At 44.0% G+C, this 20,161-nt stretch overlaps 2 protein-coding genes, 1 long non-coding RNA gene and 2 other non-coding genes across 13 annotated transcripts in view; 4 read left to right on the plus strand and 1 right to left on the minus strand.

Annotated features, from left to right (window-relative positions):
* LOC126940779 (uncharacterized) overlaps positions 1-678 on the minus strand; it is a 67,155-nt gene extending 66,477 nt beyond the window's left edge. For all 3 annotated transcript variants that reach the window (XR_007720907.1, XR_007720905.1, XR_007720906.1), the window contains exon 1: positions 352-678. This is a non-coding gene — a long non-coding RNA (uncharacterized LOC126940779). The remainder of the gene's footprint in view (positions 1-351) is intronic.
* A 275-nt stretch (positions 679-953) lies between these two features.
* RPL21 (ribosomal protein L21) lies at positions 954-13,555 on the plus strand. Of its 5 annotated transcripts, XM_050766953.1 has the most exons (7): positions 970-987; positions 2,697-2,762; positions 3,477-3,555; positions 3,922-3,983; positions 4,805-4,917; positions 5,740-5,890; positions 5,991-6,125. In XM_050766953.1, the coding sequence occupies exons 3-7, from the start codon at positions 3,489-3,491 to the stop codon at positions 6,078-6,080; spliced, it is 483 nt and encodes a 160-aa protein (XP_050622910.1). In that variant the 5' UTR covers positions 970-987; positions 2,697-2,762; positions 3,477-3,488; the 3' UTR covers positions 6,081-6,125. The 5 variants fall into 5 exon arrangements, with proteins under 5 accessions (XP_050622908.1, XP_050622911.1, XP_050622909.1 ...); XM_050766951.1 differs by lacking the exon at positions 2,697-2,762 and having other exon boundaries at positions 954-987; XM_050766954.1 differs by lacking the exons at positions 2,697-2,762; positions 5,991-6,125 and adding an exon at positions 13,517-13,555 and having other exon boundaries at positions 961-1,252.
* On the plus strand, positions 4,633-4,705 carry LOC126940890 (small nucleolar RNA SNORD102). The gene has a single exon (XR_007720963.1). It is a non-coding gene; the product is annotated as a small nucleolar RNA SNORD102 (small nucleolar RNA).
* On the plus strand, positions 4,962-5,089 carry LOC126940902 (small nucleolar RNA SNORA27). The gene has a single exon (XR_007720973.1). It is a non-coding gene; the product is annotated as a small nucleolar RNA SNORA27 (small nucleolar RNA).
* Positions 13,556-18,657: 5,102 nt separating the features above from the next.
* The window catches only part of RASL11A (RAS like family 11 member A), a 94,192-nt gene continuing 92,688 nt past the window's right edge, over positions 18,658-20,161 (plus strand). For 2 of the 3 annotated variants that reach the window (XM_050766902.1, XM_050766901.1), the window contains exon 1: positions 18,658-19,959. In XM_050766902.1, coding sequence (XP_050622859.1) covers positions 19,479-19,959 — 481 coding nt within the window. In that variant the 5' untranslated portion in view covers positions 18,658-19,478. Of the gene's footprint in view, positions 19,960-20,032; positions 20,074-20,161 lie in introns of those variants that run through there. The other variant, XM_050766903.1, reaches the window with a different exon arrangement.

The following is a 20,161-nucleotide window of genomic DNA, read 5'->3' on the forward strand; positions in this document are numbered from 1 at the left end:
TAAAGCCTCCCTTTCTTGTCCCCTCCTTACCAGATATGACCGCTTTTCTCAACTTGATTTTCATTCTCTTGTATTCTTGACTACTTTAACTACATATATATACATAACTAAGCAATATATAGCATTATTTTACAAGTTTTAGAATTGAATGCACATGAATTGTCATACTATTTATTTTTCCACATCTTTCTCTTTTTGCCTCATCACATTTCTGAGTTCAGTCTTCTTTTATGGGCGTATAATAGTACATCCTAATTAACATCCCATAAGGTATTTATTCTCTTATTGATGGACGTTTCTAATTTTTTGCTTCTACTCACAGCGCTGTTACAGACATCCTCGTTCACTTACCAAAGTTTCTACAAGACGTATAGGTAGCAGCAGAGTGCTAGGGTATAGTAATTGAAAATCTTTTTTTACTGGATTTTGCCAAATTGCTTTCCAAAGAAGTTTTAACGTTTGCGCACCTACTAGCAGGTGCGTATGTTTAGACGTGTGGAGGATAAACTATTTAAAGACATAGAAACTAGATAATATACTTGCTTCATTCTCGTTTGACTTTCGTACCCACGCAATTATTTCTGCAAACAAATAAGCAACTACTACTAGCACTTTCCGCAGCTCCACCCGCAGTATTCCCCGGGGAGGCACGGAAACACCGGAGCTTCCGGCGTAGGCGGTGACGCAAAGGACGACGTAAGCACGCTCGGGTCGTCGGCGTCCTGTTGGTCGTCCTTGAAGGCCCCTTTCCGGGCTGTCTGACACGATACAAGTGTCGGCTTGTGTTGGCCGGTGGTCTTTCTTTCGCAAGAAAGGAAAATATCCTCACAGACTTTCTGTGTTCTCAGAGACGATCTTCTTCCCTAGAAAGGAGTCGCTTTCGGTTGGCGTTTCCCTCAGGCAGCGCCGTGGGCAGCCCACAGGCCCTTGTAAGGCGCGCGCCGCGGCCCCGCCTCTTTCCTTTCGGCCGGAACCGCCATCTTCCAGGTAGGGCCTGCGCGTGGCTCCCGGGCGCTAAGTGTTCGACAGACTTGAACCGCAACCTTGTGGCCTCAGAGCTCGTCCACTGGGACCGTGGGGAGACTGTCTAACCTGTTTGAGGTCCATTGGCATGGGCGGGTTAAACCACGTTCTGCCAGACGGGGAGCAGCGTGCGCCGGGTCGGGCCTGGACCGTGGGCTGAGAACCGGACTGCGATATCGCGGCCCTGCGGGGGCACATTTGCGAGAAAGACGACACTGAGTCGCTTTGGGTGAGGTGACTCGAGTTAATCTTTAAAAGACTTCGTTTAATGTCCCCGTGGCTGCATCTCCGGTACCGTGGGTGGCCCTCTCACATAGGCCGTGTGGGGGCCGCGTGGCCTGATGCCTTTCTAACTCTTTTCAGTGTGGCGTTTTTATTCCTAATCTTGTGATGGTGTTGGGTGAGGACTTAAGCGGTAGTAGGAATGGGTTTAGAGTCAGCGTCGGTTTTAATCTCCTGTGAGGCCTGCACGTGTGAAAACCCGGGCCCTTGGTCGGAGAGTGGGTCCCGGAGTCGTCCTGGGTAGTGAAACCTCACTGCTCTTAGTTAATGCATAAGACGATTTTCGACTGATTTTAAAATTTTGACCCCACATGGTGGTTGGACGAAGGGAAAGTGTTTTGACGTTGCAACACCAATATTTGCACCCAGAGGAGATACGTTTTGCGAATTCTAGGGCAGCATGCTTTGAGTGAAGGGAAACATTTAGCCGTAGTTGATCATTTTGTCAGTTTGTGGATGTTAACAGTCTGCAGATTGCTCTTTATAGTGAATCCTAGTTGCCATGATTTTAATACTGTTACAGACTGTAAAGCATCGTTTTGAAAAGTGCTTTCAGTTTTAAGTTTATGGGGTCCATGCGGAAAATGGATTCCAAACTCAGAAAGGTGAATCTAGTGGAGGACTAAGGGCTCTGGAATCAGGAATGAGTTAACTGGTTCTGCCACTTGGTGATTCCACAGAGTGGCTTGAATCTACACAGTACCACTCCTTGTATACTAACTTACCACAAGTTTGTGGAACTTTATACACATCTAAAGGCTTTGGGGATTAGAATAGGGTACCTGGCATTTAAAGGGTTCATCCATTGTAACAGTGGTTTGGCTTTGGTGAGTTAGGTGAAACATGTCTCCTTGCTATACAGTTTTTATACAAATGGTACTTTGGGAGCCATTCTTAAAGGATTGTTAGTAAATTTAGAAACCAAATTGTGTTAGAATGTTGTCAACACGTTAAGCCTGACTGCTGTATTTTACCTTACGGTAGCAGTAATAGCCAGGAATGGCACTTCTGCCCTGTAATGACTAAAGAGCCATCAAAACTATTGTTTTGGCCTTTTTGGGAAACAAATGGAAAGGTTAATTTCTAAATGCCTACATGTAGGTGAATTCTTAGATAATGATAAATTAGCTGCCAGTTACTACTGAGCACTTTACGTGGGCCATGCATTGCTGAGTTCTTTGTAGATGTTATCTCAGTTATGGAAGTGTTCACCCCTATTTCACAAATGAAGATGAGAGATGAAATGTGGGTTTCGCAGCTAGTAAGTGGCAGAGCCTATGTCAAATTTAGGTCGATGATTATAAAGCCTGGGTTCCCCTCTCTTCTACCCTGTATACATTTCGTAGTAAGTAATCCGAAATGTGAAGTGACTTGAGATTTCTGATAAATAGATGCTGTTTGAGATACACCATCACGGAAAATTTGGTTGACAAGAAAGATTTAATTCACGTAAAAATGTAAGGCTGTTTTATTGTGTTCTCCAATAAATTCTTATAGTTAGTAATTAAATGCCATTGGCATTCTAGATTGGGGTCTACAGATAGAGTGTGGTAGAAGTCCTGTTGTAGTTTTATATTCTCATAGAGAAAGGGTACTGGTTTGGATTCTCGTATCAAGTTCTGCTGCTTGGCCGGGCGCGGTGGCTCAAGCCTGTAATCCCAGCACTTTGGGAGGCCGAGACGGGCGGATCACGAGGTCAGGAGATCGAGACCATCCTGGCTAACGCGGTGAAACCCCGTCTCTACTAAAAAAAAAAAAAAAAAAATACAAAAAACGAGCCGGGCGAGGTGGCGGGCGCCTGTAGTCCCAGCTACTTGGGAGGCTGAGGCAGGAGAATGGCGCAAACCCGGGAGGCGGAGCTTGCAGTGAGCTGAGATCCGGCCACTGCACTCCAGCCTGGGCGACAGAGCAAGACTCCGTCTCAAAAAAGAAAAAAAAAGTTCTGCTGCTTAAGAGTTTTGATATTGTAGAACTTGGACAGTTTTGCCAAAATATCTTAACTGGCTAAAATAATGGGTTTTTAACCTTTCAACAGAACTAATTGCTTGGTGACCCAGCTTTCAGTTTGCAGTTCACACTTTGCTACTGACATGCGAACATTTGAAATTACAGGGGTTTGGGGCAAATGTCAATTTTCATTTGCATTTGACTGTTACGCTTTCTGGTTTCAGTAATTTGCCAAAATGACGAACACAAAGGGAAAGAGGAGAGGCACCCGATATATGTTCTCTAGGCCTTTTAGAAAACATGGTAAGTAGGTTTACCTTCCTTGAGAGAAGCATGGCACACATTTGTGTTCTGTTGTGTTCAACATGTGTTGTAGTTCAGAGAATGTGTATCAATAGCATTAAATAACTAGCGTCTACCCAACTTATTTTGTGATAAATAAGCATGAAGTTTATATGATAATTTTGTGACTAAATATTGATGCAAGATTAAACTTTGGAGAAAGGTTGTAATTTAGTAGGCTGATTTTGCTTTCGGGAGAAATTATCCATTGGCAAGATATTAAGCATGTAACCATCAAAAATGATGTGTTAAAAGCTAGTGAGATTTCATTTCTTTTACTCTACACTTTTAGCCTTAGTATTCACTATACCAAATTTATTTTTGCAGGAGTTGTTCCTTTGGCCACGTATATGCGAATCTATAAGAAAGGTGATATCGTAGACATCAAGGTAAACATAAAATTGGGAAAATAACACTACGAAGTTAGAAAAGTTGGATTTAATCTAGTGTAGGAATTCAAATACTAGTGTATATTGCATCTGTAAGAGTACAGAATGGAATTTTTTTTTTTTTTTTTTTTGAGACACAGTTTCACTCTTGTTGCTCAGGCTGGACTGCAATGGCATGATCCCACCTCAGCCTCCGCCTCCCTTCCAGGTTCAAGCGATTCTCCTGCCTCAGCCTCCCAAATGTCTGGGATTACAGGCATGTGCCATGATGCCTGGCTAATTTTGTATTTTTAGTAGAGATGGGGTTTCTCCATGTTGGTCAGGCTGGCCTCGTACACCTCGGATGATCCGCCCAATTCAGCCTCCCAATGTGCTGGGATTATTGCAGGTGTGAGCCACCGCGCACAGCCTAGAATGGATTTTTTAAAGTGCTGTTCTTAGCAGAATTTAAATTTTCCTCATCACCTGCTTGGAGTTAACAAGTGGAAATTTGGTGGTAGGGTGGGAAATTATGAGTTTGTCACGTTGGAAGGGAATGCCTTAGTGCAAAGTTTAACTATTGATGAAGATTACCGTTACTATGATTAAAAACCCTCGTAGTGAAAGCTGTGTTCTGTGGTCTGTATTTAAATGTATCCTGGCACTCTAGAGCTTAATGATGATTGGTTTTTTTTGATTGCTTGAAGCAATGTGAAAAACACATTTCACCGGCTCTGAAAGCTCTTGAGTTGCCATTTAAAGGAAATCTTAGAATATCTTAGTTACTTAAAGTCAGATTTTTAAAGGAAAGGGAAATGCTGGTATATTTGTCTCTTTAACAGGGAATGGGTACCGTTCAAAAAGGAATGCCCCACAAGTGTTACCATGGCAAAACTGGGAGAGTCTACAACGTTACCCAGCATGCTGTTGGCATTGTTGTAAACAAACAAGTTAAGTAAGTAGTGTTGTAGTTCTTTGCAGCCAACCGGTATTCCCTCATACCCCCTTTTCACTTTGCCAATTGGACTTATGTCTTTATTGGTCATTCAAGTGGGGCAAAGGAAATAATCCTTTTAAAACTCAGGCAAACTGAGTGTTTGTCTTGTATCCTGTCAGAGGAAACAAATTGAAACAGATGTATTGGAAAGTCTTAACACAGTTTGTTACCAAGCAGTTTTTTTGTGTTGTTTGTTTTGAGACAGAGTCTTGCTCTGTCACCCTGGCTGGAGTGCAGTGACGGGATCTCTGCTCACTGCAAGCTCCACCTCCTGGGTTCATGCCATTCTCCTGCCTCAGCCTCGCGAGTAGCCAGGACTACAGGCGCCCACCACCATGCCCGGCTAATTTTTTTGTATTTTTAGTGGAGATGGGGTTTCACTGTGTCAACCAGAATGGTCTTGATCTCCTGACCTCGTGATCGCCTGCCTCGGCCTCCCAAAGTGCTGGGATTACAGGCGTGAGCCACCGCGCCCGGCCCAGCAGTTTTTGTAGAATAAAAAGAGAAAATTTTAAATTTTATTAGAAATCTGGTTTGGGTTAGATTACTAGAGTTTAAGAGGCTGTCATCTCATCAAAGAGAGTTAAAAGTAGGGATGTTCTCTGCAAGGCTTCTGATATGATTAATAATTGATTGTAAAGTAATCAAGCCATACTTTTTTGATTTGTCGTATCTGGATAAAAGGTTCATGGTTTGTTTAATAAATGAAACTGCAAAAAGTTTTCTATATTTCTGTTACATTTCTGATAAAGCGTTTACAAGAATTTCTGCTCTGTTCAGGGGCAAGATTCTTGCCAAGAGAATTAATGTACGTATTGAGCACATTAAGCATTCTAAGAGCAGAGATAGCTTCCTGAAACGCGTGAAGGAAAATGATCAGAAAAAGAAAGAAGCCAAAGAGAAAGGTACCTGGGTTCAACTGAAGCGCCAGGTGAGAATTTGGTGTATATTTCATTGGTCCTGAGAGCACTTTAAGGTTGAGATTTAACACTTCACGTAATTATTTCATTCCCCTTTTTTTCCTTTAATAGCCTGCTCCACCCAGAGAAGCACACTTTGTGAGAACCAATGGGAAGGAGCCTGAGCTGCTGGAACCTATTCCCTATGAATTCATGGCATAATAGGTGTTAAAAAAAATAATAATAAAAGACCTCTGGGCTGAAAAATGTTTCTCTTCATTGAGTAGAAGTGTGGTGTCCTCTCCCCCAAAGAAATACTTAAAGCAAATTTTAGTTGTTTCCTAATTCATTATGTAATGTCTTTCCTATTCAAATTTAATGTATTCCTTGCTGAAGGATGTAAGGTAGCTTATTGTGCAACAGATTACTCAGTTGGTTAGAAAATGGCCAGGTATTATGTATGAAATATTTGTACTGGTTTGAAGATAGTCTTAAATCATCAAGAAAGAAATAAAGTAATTTTTTTTTCAGACAGTCTTGCTCTGTCAACCTGGTTGGAGTGCAATGGTGTGATCTCGGCTCACTGCAACATCTACCCTCTGGGTTCAAGCGATTCTGCCTCAACCTTCTGAGTAGCTGGGATTATAGGCACGTGCCACCGTGCCCAGCTAATTTTTATATCTTTAGTAGAGACGGGGTTTTACCATGTTGGTCAGTCGGGTCTCGAACTCCTGCCCTCGTGATCCACCTGCCTCGGCCTCCCAGTGCTGGGATTACAGGCATGAGCCACTGTGTCAGGCCATATAAAATAAATTACAAAAATAAGTGGGATATAATCTATTGCATTACAGTTAAGCTCAGGATCCAGAGTTTGCTTTTGAACCCTAAAAAAAACACATTGTTTAAAGTATCCATTTGTGTGTTATATACTAGTTCGGAATTGCTTTGACCATGCATGAAACAGAACTCAGAAAATAATAGTGGTAATAGCATTTGTGTTAGGCCATTGTTTGCTGTAACAATATACCACAGACCTGGGTAAACAGTAGAAGCTTATGTGGTGGTTCTGGAGGCTCTGACGTCCCAAGATAAAGGTGCTGGCAGGTTTGGTATCGTATGAAGGTTTGGCCTTCACTTACCTCTTGATAATTCCACAATGGGAGTTCCTTTTTTTTTTTAATTGAATATTTTATTTTGAGATAATTGCAGATATACATGGAGTTATAAATAATAAAGATTCCTTGTACACTGTATTCTGTTTGTCAATGATAACATCTTGCAAAACTGTAGTGCAGTTTCACAGTCAAGATACTGATAATAGGTGGGCATGGTGACTCGTACCTGTAATCCCAGTACTTTGGGTGGCTGAGGTGGGTGGATCACTTGAGGTCAGGAGTTCAAGACCAGCCTGGCCAACATGGTGAAACCTGTCTGTATCAAAAATACAAAAATGAGCCAGCCGTGGTGGTGAGTGCCTGTACTCCCATCTGCTCTGGAGGCTGAGGCAGGAGAATCAAGAGAGACTCAAAAAAAAGCATAAAGTCAATATGTAGAACAGTTAACACCACAAGATACCTCGTGTTGCCTTACATAGTCAGACCACCTCTTCCCCCGCCGATCCCTGGCAAGCACTAAGCTAGCCTTCATTTCTTTTTGTCATTTCAAGAATGGAAATGACAGGGATCATGTAAGTTAGATGTGTCCCTTTGCCTTTTTTGACTTAGCATGATTCCCTGAAGATGCATCCAAGTTGTTTCACGTATTGTGTGTAGTTCTATTGCTGAGTACAATTCATGGTATGAACGTACCACAGTTTGTTTAGTCATTTGACCTGCTAAAAGACATCTGGGTTATTACCAATAGTTAGCTGTTGTTTTTAAGGCTGTTACGAGAATTCATGTACAGGTTTTTGTGTGAATGTAAGTTTTCATTTTTCTGGGATAAACGTCCAAGAGTGCAGTTGCTGGGTCTTACGGTAGTTGCATGTTTACCTTTCTAAGAAACTGCTAATCTGTTTTCCAGAGCGTTTTCTACCATTTTACATTTCTACCAGCGGTTCATGACTTATGGCAATTTCTCTGCAACAATGGGGATTAGGTTTCATCATGAATTTTGGAGAGGACATATTAAAACAATACCATTCAATTGGAAACGTTTACTTAACAAACATGGGTCCTTGAAACGTATCCTCGCCAATCTTGCTGACAGGCATTAAGTCCATTTCATCCCTAAATCGATTCTATCCAACCTTTGAGATTGTACACAGTCATTCTTATTGCTACCTTCTCGGGGTGAGGCTGTGTAAGGCAAAGACCTAGTCATATTTACTAAGTGTTAAGAACTATCGGGCGCAGTGGCTCACACCTGTAATCCCAACACTTTGGGAAGCTGAGTTGGGAGGATCACTTGAGTCCAGGAGGTCAAGGCTACAGTCAGCTATGATTGCTGTCACCGCACTCCAGCCTGGGTAACAGCAAGACCCTGTCTCAAAAAAATATTTTTTGATGTTCTGAATGGAGAAAAGTCTAGGTGGTGGTCTTGAGTTTTTCCCAATGAAGTGAGATGGGTGATATGTACTGCTTGGGGATCCCTCACAGCTGGATATGAATCTGAATAACTGCCCCTAAGGATTCACATTCTAGTAGTGGAGACTTGCATGTAAACATAATCTCATTAGTTCTGTGTATTTTCCAATAATAGTTCATGGCTCAGCCGTGCATCTAGTAGAAGTCATCACACCCTGTCCCTTTAGTCACACTTGCCTTGTTCCCTTCATTAAAGCAGCTTCCAGACTCCACATTTACTCATTCTGTTACTACATTACAAATTGACCGACATGACTCAGTTTTCTTACTTGGAAGGGGATAATAAAAGTGCCCCTAAAAAGGTGATTTTGAGGGTTAGATGGGAATACTTACAAAGCACATATCATGATGTTATGGTGAATATTCAGTAACTACCAACTTTTGTTTCATAGATCTGCTGCTAATTGAGAATTTTGCATTGTTTGGACACAGAAGCCTGCCAGGAGTATTTTGGATGTCCAAAATTAAGTCATTGCTTTGCAGTGAATCTAGAATTTACTAATATTTAGGTTTTAAGAGTATATGTGACCCCCCTTTTGTGGGGGAGCGGGTGTGGTATATCCCTATTTACCATTTATCTGCTTGAGAGATACGTACATAAAGTTGAGCTCTTCGTTAATGAATTGATATTATATGCCTGACAACATTTGTTGACCACTTGATCTATTTCATCTTCCTGGCTTCTTTGAGATGTGAGGGCTACCATGTTTTATGAGTAAGATAAAAAACTAAAGAAGGGGGAATAACTCACCAGTGGTCATACTGCCAGAAAGTAGCAGAGCTGGTACTTGAACCCATGATCCTCTTATGCCAAAGAGTTCCTCTATTCGCCGTGCTGTTTGACTACCAAGTGGATCCCTGAAGACTCCAATAAGTTAGTGTGTGGGTGGGTGCCAGATAGTGTCCGGAAGACCACATTATTTTTTGTAACAGCTTTGTTGAGGTATGATTGATAACAAAGAACTGCACCTTCAATGTGTACAGTTTGATGAGTTTAGACATTTGGATGAGTTTGTGCAAACGTGATTGCATCATGATGTATGCGAACCTTTGTAATCTGGTTTCTGCTTGTTTTCCCTTTCACTTCCTGTTACTGCCTTCTTTATGCTTTAGGTATTAGGAAAATAGATTTTTTCAAGTTCTTTGCACATGCTCTTGCCTTTGCCTGCAACACTTAGGCTTTCCTTTGGTCACTTGATGAGTTCCTGTGTGTCCTTCAGCACTCACCCTGTATTATCTCATAGATGATGCCTTCCCTGTTGCAAGTATTTTAAGGAGAGGAATGAAGAAAGCTCTTTGAATCAGACAGAAGAAAGATACTTCTGGTTGTAATAAAATCCCTCACATCTTTGTTCCCATAACTTCTGTTATGTGTTTTAACTCGTAGTCTTCCCCACTACACCTGAGTTTAGGGACTCTTCGTGCCTGGAAAATAGTAAGCATTCAGCAAATACTCTTCGAATTAATGAGAGGATAATGAGAAAAAGACTGCTCTTTAAAAAAAATGCATCTGTCTGTGTTCGGACTTTACAAAACTCTAGTGTTTCTCTGAATTTTGAGGACTCGTAACCATTTTGCGTATGAGTGTGTAGGCTTGTTAAATCTCCCATGTAACGTGCAAAGATCAGGAGACCTTAAACATTGTTTTGTTCGTTCTCCAACAAGTCATGTTCCCTTCACTTTTTGTTGCCTCATCAGTAAAGTGGTGTCACCTCCCTGAGTATAAGGGATTGGATAAAATGATTCCTGGAGACCCGTTGTGCACTTAGGGCCTATTTCATGTTGTAACACAACCAGGTGAAATAAGTAAATTGTGACTTGTCAACAAGGAAATGGGGATATGAGGTGTCAATTCAAAGGGGCAAATAAAGTTGGACATGAGAGAAAGAAGGATGACATGCCAGATTGGCTTAGGGGAACTACTATCCTTAGCGCAGATACTCAGAAAATGAACTCTTCCTATGTGATGTACAGCATAGCAATTTTTAAAACAATCAGTGGCAATACTATGAATATGCGTAAAATTTTAGTATTTTGGATTAGTCTTCAAAAATAGATTTCCTCACAAGCACAATACTGGGTTAAAGAATATATGTTTTTCAAATTCTTGGTTCACTTTGATGAATTGATTTACCAAAGGGTTATACCAGTTTGCACTCCACCTTCCAGAGAACATGCTTGTCTCAGCATTCTCATCAGCATTGATTATTTTAATTTAATCTTTGCTACTTTGGTGAGAGAAAATGTTTATTATTGAGTTTGGCTTCAGTTAGCTTCTGGAACCCTCTCCTGGTTTCTTTTTACCTGGTCTGCGGTCTTTGCTGGTTCTGTCTTTCTGATCTCCAAATACTGGAGTACCTTTATACTCCAGGTGAGATTCAAAGCTAGGAGGCTAAAGCCTAAAGCCTCATAGCTTTGAATACCATTTATAATCTGACAATTATCGTGGCCTACAAAATCCTTCATTATCTGTCCTGTAGCTACCTTTGCGACCTAGTCTTGTACCACTTCCTGCCCCAAAGTCAGATCCAATTTCATGAGCCTCCTTGCTGTGTCTTTTAAAATGCCAAATGCATTTGTGCCTGAGGGCTTTTGTAAGTTGAAGTACAAAATATGAAGGAATGCTTTTGAAGGAGCGTGTCATGCTATGAAGGAATGCTTTTCCTTCATCCTTCCCCATGATTTGTCCCCTTTAGTCAGCCTCTGCTCGAATTTTATCAAGATTGTCTCTTAATATCCTATAAATACAGACTTTCTTCATTTTCTATACCTTATCCAATATATGTTTAGTGGTCTGAGTTTTTATCAACTTATATCTATAGATACTTTAGGGGAATTTTTTTTTTTTGATAGTGTCTCCCTCATTACCCAGACTGGAGTACGGTGACACAATCATGGCTCACTGCAGCCTCAAACACCTGGGCTTGAGTGATCCTCCTGACTCAGCCTCCTGAGTAGCTGGGACTATAGGAGCATGCCACCGCGCCCAGCTAGTTTTTTGTGTTTTAGTGGAGATGGGGTTTCACCATATTGCCCAGGCTTATCTTGAACACCTGGGCTCAAGTGATCTGCCCACCTCGGCCTCCCAAAGTGTTGGGATTATAGGCGTGAGCCACCACACCTGGCCTGTGGGGGATGTTTACTGGTACCTACTCTACTGTGGAATGAAGGGAAAAGAGAGACACCATAAAGCCTTATTAAGGAGGTGACAGTATAGGAGGAGCAGTAAGACCTAAATCTCTTCATAAAATAAGGCAAAACAGGTATCCAGGAGGGTAAAAGGAGACCAGAGGAAAGAGTTGATATTGACAGGGCTCTTGCTTCTGCCCTTTTGTTTCACTGATTATCCTGGTCTATGCAGTAGTGTGATCTCGGCTCACTGCAATCTCTGCCTCCTGGGTTCAAGCAGTTCTGCCTCAGTCTCCTGAGTAGCTGAGATTACAGGCGCCTGCCATCACACCGAGCTCATTTTTTTGTATTTTTAGTAGAGACGAGGTTTTGCCATGTTGGCCAGGCTGGTCTCCAACTCCTGACCTCACATGATCTGCTCACCTCGGCCTCCCAAAGTACTGGGATGACAGGCGTGAGCCACTGCACCCAGCCCAACTTGCTGGTTTTTTTAACTTCAGCCTGCAGACTTGCAAAAACCAGCAAATAAACCAAGCAGCCCTTCCTGTGCCTTCCTCCTCCCTTTCATAGCTAAATTTCCTGGTCGCCCACTGCAAATCTGGCTTCCGCCTCCACCACTGTGATGAAACTGTACTCTTAAAGGTTACCAAAAGCTTGCTAATTAACAAATGTAGATACTTTTTCCCAATTTAATCTTAGCCACACAATAATTGACAGAGTAACAAATTTTTTCTCTTGCAGAGGGTTCTGTTTCTTCTCCCTATCTGACCCCCTTCTATCCTCATTCTGGGCCCCTCCTAGATGTTCCACGTTTGTCTCTCCCTTCTTTATAAATTATTCCTGGGTTATCTAAGCCAGAGGTTCTTAAAGTATGGTCTCCCAGCTGGCAGCATCAGCATCATCTGAGACCTTGTTAAAAATGCAGACCTGCCCGAGACCCGCCAAATCTGAACTTCTGGGGATGGGGCCCAGCACTTCGTATTTACCAAGCTCTCTGAGTGAGTAAGATACACGCTCAAGTTTGAGAACCACTGGTCTACATCTTTAGTCTTCTCTGATACTTGAGACTCAGTTGCAGAGCTCACATTCTCTGAAGCCCGAGATCTGTAGTTCCATCTCCCTGTTGGGCAGCTCCATCTGGATGTCCTGCAGATTAGGTTTTATAAGTGGGGAGATAATTAAATTGAAACCTCCAAGCTTTGAGTAGTGTGTGTGTGTGCTGATAAGATTACATGTCTGCTTTGAAATGCAGGTCCTGAGCAACCACCACAGATTGTGCATTTATAAATTAACCTCTTACTGTCCGATTTCCCTTCTTACACGTCAGTGAAAATGAAGAAAAATATCCTAACTATAAATTTTTTCACCCTATTTTTAAGTAATAGCCATGATTGTAAGTGAGGCTGTGTGGTTCCTTGAACTTTGACCTCAAGTCTGTTCCATTCTAACCAGGTATCTTTTAAGGCCTTCTATTTTTCAGTTGAAACCAGTCTCAAAGGGTTAGATAAAATATATCACCCTCTTTTTTGAAGTTTTCTTCTGAATGTTGTGGCAGAAACACACACTCAGGTTCTTACCTCTTCCATATTCCCTCTTGTGTAGTATTAGCATTTCTCTGTAGTAGGATGGAAAATTTGCTAAAATATAAATTCCTAAAATATGAACAAGGTAGGTTTATCTTAATTCTTTTTTGTGCACAAGACAAAAGATTTAAAACTGGGTTGGATTTATTTGGAATGAGTGTTTATAGCATATTTCTTCACCCTAGCTCCCATTAGAAAAAAATTGATAGTAAAAATCCTCCACAGAATCTGTTCAACCAGTTGCTAGGTTATGAATAATAACAGTGAGGCAGCAGCTGCAGCTGCTGTTGCTGAGGTAGAAAATGTGTGCAGAAGAGTGAATAAGCAGCTGAGGCTCTGCACTGTGATTCTTTTCAAACAGCCGCGTATGGCGAGGAGCTGTTGACAGGCCACCACACAAAGCCACTAATGGAAGAGGGACACAAATGCTGTCGTACACACTTCTCCAGCAAGACTCAGATTTATGGAAATCATTTGGATTGGAAAATAAGTGGAATACTCTTTACTGTCTCTATAAAATGAGATGATAGCTTAGCTCAAGTGAAGATGACTGGATTTTTTTGGTTCCACCTAAGAAGGAAGAGAGGTTCAGATTAAATTAGTTGCTCATGGGAGATGAGTAAGTAAACAGTTCTAAGATCTTTGAGGTCAGAGACCATATCGTTTTGTTTTGTTTTTGTTTTTTAAGACAGGGTCACCCAGGCTGGAGTGCAGTGGCACAATCACGGTTCACTGCAGCCTTGAACTCCTGGGCTCAAGGGATTCTCCCACTTCAGCCTCCCAAAATGCTGGGATTACAGGCAAGAGTCACCGCACCAGGCCCATATCCTATTATTTGTAAGCTCCTAGTACTCATACTGTTGTATGTGCGATCTGCTCTTTTTATATCTGTGAGTTCTGCATCCATGGATTCAACCAAGCTGGGATGGAAAATATTGGGACAAAAAATTGCATCTGTTCTGAACATGTACAAACTTTTTGCTTGTCATTATTCCCTAAACAATACAGTATAACTATTTACATAGCATTTACATTTTATTAGGTATTATAAGTAATCTAGATATGATTTAAAGTAGGAAGGAAGGGCCGGGCGCAGTGGCTCATGCCTGTAGTCCCAGCACTTTGGGAGGCCAAGGTGGGTGGATCATTTGAGGTCAGGAGTTTGAGACCAGCCTGGTCAACATGGTGAAACCCCGTCTCTACTAAAAATACAAAAATTATCCGGGCATGGTGGCGCACACCTATAATCCCAGCTACTCAGAGGCTGAGGCAGGAGAATTGCTTGAATCTGGGAGGCAGAGGTTGCAGCGAGCCGAGATCACACCACCACCGCAGTCCAGTCCGAGCAACAGAGTGAGACTCCGTCTCAAAAAATAAAGTAGGAAGGATGTGCATAAGTTATATGAAAATACGACACTCTTTTTATATCAGGGATTTCAGCATCCCTGGATTTTGGTATCCTCAGTGTGTCCTGGAACTAACGCCCTACAGATAACCTGAGAAACAACTGTAGAAGGAGCTCTCCTCCTTCTCAAATGATTAATGGCTTTCCATAGCCCCTCAGTAAACTTTTTAGCATGCCATTCAGTCTGGTTCCCAGCCTTTTGGGTCACTTACCACATCCTTCTCACCGTTGAGACTACTCAGAGTTCCTCACACTTGCCATGTACCTTCATGGTTTTGCGCATGCTGTTCCCTCAGTTTGACATGGCCCTTCCCTGGTTTCCACCGATCACACGTGACTCACACTTGCAGCCCAGTTCATGCCTCCCTGAAGCTTTCCCTGATACTTGGGTCAGACCTAACTCTCCCTGTGGCAGCTCTGTTGGAGTTTGCATCCTGACCTGCTCTGGCCTTCCATTATCAACACAGTGTTCTACAACCTGCTTGCTTTATTTTGTATTTATTTTTTTGAATTTTGAACTTTTTGAGACAGGGTCTTGTTCTGTTGCCCAGGCTGGAGTGCAGTGGTATGATCATAGCTCACTGCATCCTCAATCTCCTGGGCTCAAGCAATTTTCCCACCACATCTCGAGTACTTGAGACAACAGGTGTGTACCACCATGCCTGGCTAATTTTTCTTTTCCCTTCCCTCTGCTCCCCTCCCCTTCTTTCTCCCTCCCTCCCTCCGTTCCTCCCTCCCTTCATCCATCCTCTTCCCTCCCCTCCCCTTCCTTCCCCTCCCTCCCTTTTTTCCTCCTTTTTTTCTTTCTTTTTTCTCTTTTTGTAAAGACAGGGTCGAAAACGCTTCAAGCAATCCTGCTGCCTTGGCCTTCCAAAGTGCTGGATTACAGGTGGGAGCCACTGTGCCCGGCTCTGTATCCTGCCCTCTATACCTGTGGAATGTGCCAGAATTAAAACTCAGAGGGCTTGAGGCCTGCACCACTATATGGCTGTATGACTTTGGATAAGTTACTCAATTTGTCTAAACCACAATTTAGAGGATATTCACCTGTTTCACAGGATTAATTAAAAATTAAGATAATATTTTAGAATTTTCTTGGTAAACTCAGCAGTTATAAATAATAGTGAATTTGGTAAATTCTTCACTACAGGGATGTCTGTGAAGGCAGGCAGGAGTGTGTTATACTTCGCTGTCTTAGTAAATGTTCACTGCTCTTTGTGTTCTGTGCCAGCACTTATCACAGAGCCTCACAGAGTCAATTTTCAGTAATTTTGCCAGCTGAGTTGAAGTAAAGTAGGGAACTGGTAGAGGACAGAGCCGTGATTCCTGTTTAGGGAGAGCACCTCAAAGGCAGGGGCTCTGAGGCTCCAGTAAACTCAGTAGTCGAGGACTTAGGATATACAGGAAAGGGAGTTGATGTTGGGTTATGGCTGGGGTGGGGGAGTTGTTTGTGAACAAGATGGGGACCCTTGGCAAAGTTTTGCCTGGTGACTAGAATTCAAGCTTTTATTTGACTGGGAAAGAGTTAATAACTTCCCAAGACTGCTATTATTTGCATATTACCAAACTCTGGCCTTTATACTCATTCTGAACACCCACAGATTTGTATATCTGTATCCATGCCTACGCATTTCTATTATCTTTTTAAAACCACTTCAGCATGCCTGTTATATTGGTTGCACCACAGTTTTACATAACGCTGGACACAAATTTAAAATGAAATGGCAGAACACAAGCAGCAACGGTTTAGACAAGGCTATTTATAATTCTACAGTTCAGTCATTTATTGTCTTCACTAGAAGGTCATGGATTATTTTATACAGTTATAAATGCAAAGAGCTCTTCCAAGGAGAATGAAATCACATGTTGAACTCTTCTGAGCAAAGGTGCAATGTAATTGCAAAGTGGAACATAATTATCACTGGGCAGAGAACAGTCTTAGGAATCTTCCTTATTGGCAGACCTTAAGCTACGATGGTCTTATTCCAGACTGGGAATGTAAAACAGAGAAGGAGGTGAAGAGAGACAGAGATATGCAACATTCCACCAAGAAAGGACTCTTCCCTTGAAAGTGCTGGATTTTCACTCCAGGAAGGGGAATAGGGTTTATGGCCGATCTCCTTGGCAATCATTCTCTCTGTGAGTTCTTCATTTTGAATGGGGGTGGTGGTATGTCCAGCTAGAGGGAGGAATCATGATTGTCTAAACTAGTCGTGGCCATCCCAGTCTTTGCTAGATACTTGAGTAATATCTTTCCCAGTTTGTTCTGGCCAGTGAGATGTAAGAGAAAGTCTGCTGAGTTCTTGTGAGAACTGCTTTATTTCATAATTAAAGAGAACAACTAACAGAATACTTCCTTCCCTTCCTGTTTGGGTGAGGATGCTGCGGGAGCCACCCTGCATCTATGAAGGAGAAGTCAAGGGAATCTGAGAGACAACAGCCCAGACCCCCATCACAGAGCTGCACGTGACCCTGGAACTTAAGTTTCCAGTTGTTCCCTATATATATATATATATATATATATATATATCCAGTTGCAACCAATATAACAGGCATGCTGAAGTGGTTTTAAAAAGATAATAGAAATGCGTAGGCATGGATACAGATATACAGCTACCATTGTCTTTATGGTGCCTTTTCCCCCATCAGGGAGGAAGGTGCCCTGCTTCAAGTCTTTCCAGTTAAACTGCAGTTTAACAGAGAAAATTGCCTTATGAACAGCCAAAAGTCAGTACAACTTAAATATGGCAGTTTATCTCAGGACATCTCCCAGCACACGTCCTCCTGAGAGCAAGTTGCTCTCAAAACCAAGGCAATGGGAAAATGGTCAGAAACATGACTTCTATATTTTCCAGTTCATACACTGAAGACACCATTCATTCATTCATTCATTCATTTGGAAAGTCAGCCAGTGAACAAACATTTATTAAGGACCTTGCCAGTCCCAGGTGCCACTATGTGCTGGGTACTCGAGTCACAAGCTAGAGTCCCTGTCCTCCTGGAGACAGACGTGAAACAAACATTCTACCAGAAAGTAATGATAGTTGAGATCAGTGCCCTGAGAGCAAGTAACTGCAAGATAGGGGTGGGGACAGTGGCAGTGATCAGAGATGGCGTCTCCAAGGGAGGAACATGTAAACTGAAGAAACCATCTAGTCTAGTTTACTTCAGGATTATTCAGAATTCTGCAGATGAGAAATGAGAACAGTAGGGATACAGAGAGGGAGACACGAAGAAATATAGGAGGAGAAATGATGGAACTTGGTGATTAATCAATGTGGAAGTGAGAAAGTGGGTAGACTCAAGGATGTCTCCCAGGCTTGGGCCACTGGGTGGATGGAGACACATTCATTAGCATGGTCAATTACAAAAATGGGCCCCATTCTCCACCACTCTCTGCTTCCTTGCCCTTTTCACATGTGACTCTTCTGCTGTTTCCACAAAGGGGTGGAGTGCATTTCCCTATTCCTTGAATTTGGGCTGGCCCCATGACTTTCTTTGACCAACAGAATGCAGCAGGAAGGGATGGGTTCGACCTCAAGGCCTGGGTCTCAAGAGGTCTTGTCCATTTCCACCCACTCTCTCGGAACTCTGCTCAGCTACCATGAGGGTAGGCCCTGGCCAACCTGCTGACAAGAGACACGTAACTCAGTCACTACCCTCCCTCATGACGCCAACAGCTGCCAGACATGAGTAAGGCTATCCAAGGGCAGCCAGCCCCCACCTCCAGAACCTGGAAGCTCCCTGCAGATGCACCAAAGGGCTCAACAACTGTAAGTGATTGTTGTTCTAAACCATCTAGTTTGGTGTGGTTTGTCATGCAGCAAAAACTGGTACAACCAGGGTAGAGAAAGGTGTGAATAAGGGTGGGGCTGTCTAATAGGCAATTAGGTGAGACTGGAACACAGGAGGCCAGAAGCCAGAAAGTCTTCTAACTGTTCAAGGTTAAAGTCCTCAGGCTTCTGCCGTGCTGTTTCTGGTGGGCTCCGGAAATCCAAGAACCAGTCCATAGCTCTCTTTTGTGTCCTGTTCCTCACACTGCCCCCCACCCCACCCTAGACCCCACCATACACCTAGAAGTAAATACTTGGATAATGAAGCAAATGCATGACTCAAGCACATAGGATAGTATTAATGATGGATAGTTAGTGGAGAGCCAGGGCCGCCAGCCGGTGGAGTGCTCATGAGTGTTCAGGAATGAGCCAGTGCAATCCCTGCCTGCAGAAGAGGGGCTGGTAATGGATACTGAGCTGCTAACCATCACTGCCCCTAAGGGGACTTCATCTATCCCTAGCAAGGTCACAGTAACTGCAGTTGCCTCCACTGATACTAATTCAGAGCTCTTGCCCCCGCCCTCCCTTTTCCCATATTAACGTCATCCTTTAGCACCTTTTCTTTTCTTTTCTTCTTTTTTTTGAGACGGAGTTTCGCTCTTGCGGTCCAGGCTGGAGTGCAGTGGTGCCATCTCGGCTCACTGCAACCTCCGCCTCCCGGGTTCAAGAGATTCTCCTGCCTCAGCCTCCCGAGTAGTTGGGACTACAGGCGCCAACCACCACGCCCCGCTAATTTTTGTATTTTTAGTAGAGACAGCGTTTCGCCATGTTGGCCAGGCTGGTCTTGAACTCCTGACCTCAGGTGATCTTGCCCACCTTGGCCTCTCAAAGTGCTGGGATTATAGGCGTGAGCCACCGTGCCCACCGCCTTAGCACGTTTTAAAAACAAAAAGGGCAACGTTTTACAGGAATCGGTCTCTCCCATTGTTGCAGAAACATCCAGCTGATCGCACTTTTTCTTCTTTCTTCTCTCGCCAACTCGTAACTCATCTCAAGTTCACCCACAGGTCTAGTGACTCCGGCTGGCTGCTGCGGGGTGAGGAGACTCGCAGAGTGCCTGACTAGAGGCCGCCCGCGCGCTCTGGATGGTGGCCGTATCTTCAGGGTCTGGGCCCCGGAGCCGCAGTCCTGCAGCAGAGCGCCTGGAGCCGCAAGCAGCGAGCAGCCCGGCGAACCGCACAGCCTCGGCGATAGTCAGCTCCGCGGCCTCTGCTCCCGCCCCTCCCGTCAGCTCCGGGAAGGGGCGGAGACGAGGAGGAGCTGGGGCGGCCGCCGCGCTCCCGGGCGCACCAAGCCCTTTAAAAGCCGCGGGTCTTGACAGCTGTGCTGGCAGCCGCCGCGGTCCCGGACTCCTAGTCCCGCACTCCCAGCTGGCGAGCCGGCTCCGGGTGCGGCGAGGCCCAGTCTGCTCGGCTTGCGCGCCGGACCGCGGGACGCGCTCCATGCGGCCGCTCAGCATGTCGGGGCACTTTCTGCTCTCACCCATCCCCGAGTCCTCCTCGGACTACCTCCTGCCCAAGGACATCAAACTGGCGGTGCTGGGCGCCGGCCGCGTGGGCAAGAGTGGTGAGTGCGGCGGGGACTCCGGGGCGGCTTCGCTCCCCGGCTCCGGCCGCGACCACTGGGGGCGCTGCGGACGGAGAAAGGGAGCTTCGGCCGAAGCAGAGGGCCGGGGGGCAGGTAGAACCCGGCTGCTTTCGCGCTCGGGGGTCCGGGTCAGTCCCGGCCTGCTTCCCCGGCGTTCCCTGGGGCATCTACTCCTGGGCTC

This window comes from Macaca thibetana, chromosome 17 (genome assembly GCF_024542745.1).
Source record: "Macaca thibetana thibetana isolate TM-01 chromosome 17, ASM2454274v1, whole genome shotgun sequence".
NCBI classification, from domain to species: Eukaryota; Metazoa; Chordata; class Mammalia; order Primates; family Cercopithecidae; genus Macaca; species Macaca thibetana.

Coding starts and splice junctions, on each gene's coding strand:
- RPL21 (XM_050766951.1), top strand. CDS start 3,489: ATGACGAACACAAAGGGAAAGAGGAGAGGCACCCGATATATGTTCTCT. Junction 3,984..4,804: donor GTGATATCGTAGACATCAAG/GTAAACATAAAA, acceptor TCTCTTTAACAG/GGAATGGGTACCGTTCAAAA. Junction 5,891..5,990: donor GGGTTCAACTGAAGCGCCAG/GTGAGAATTTGG, acceptor TTCCTTTAATAG/CCTGCTCCACCCAGAGAAGC.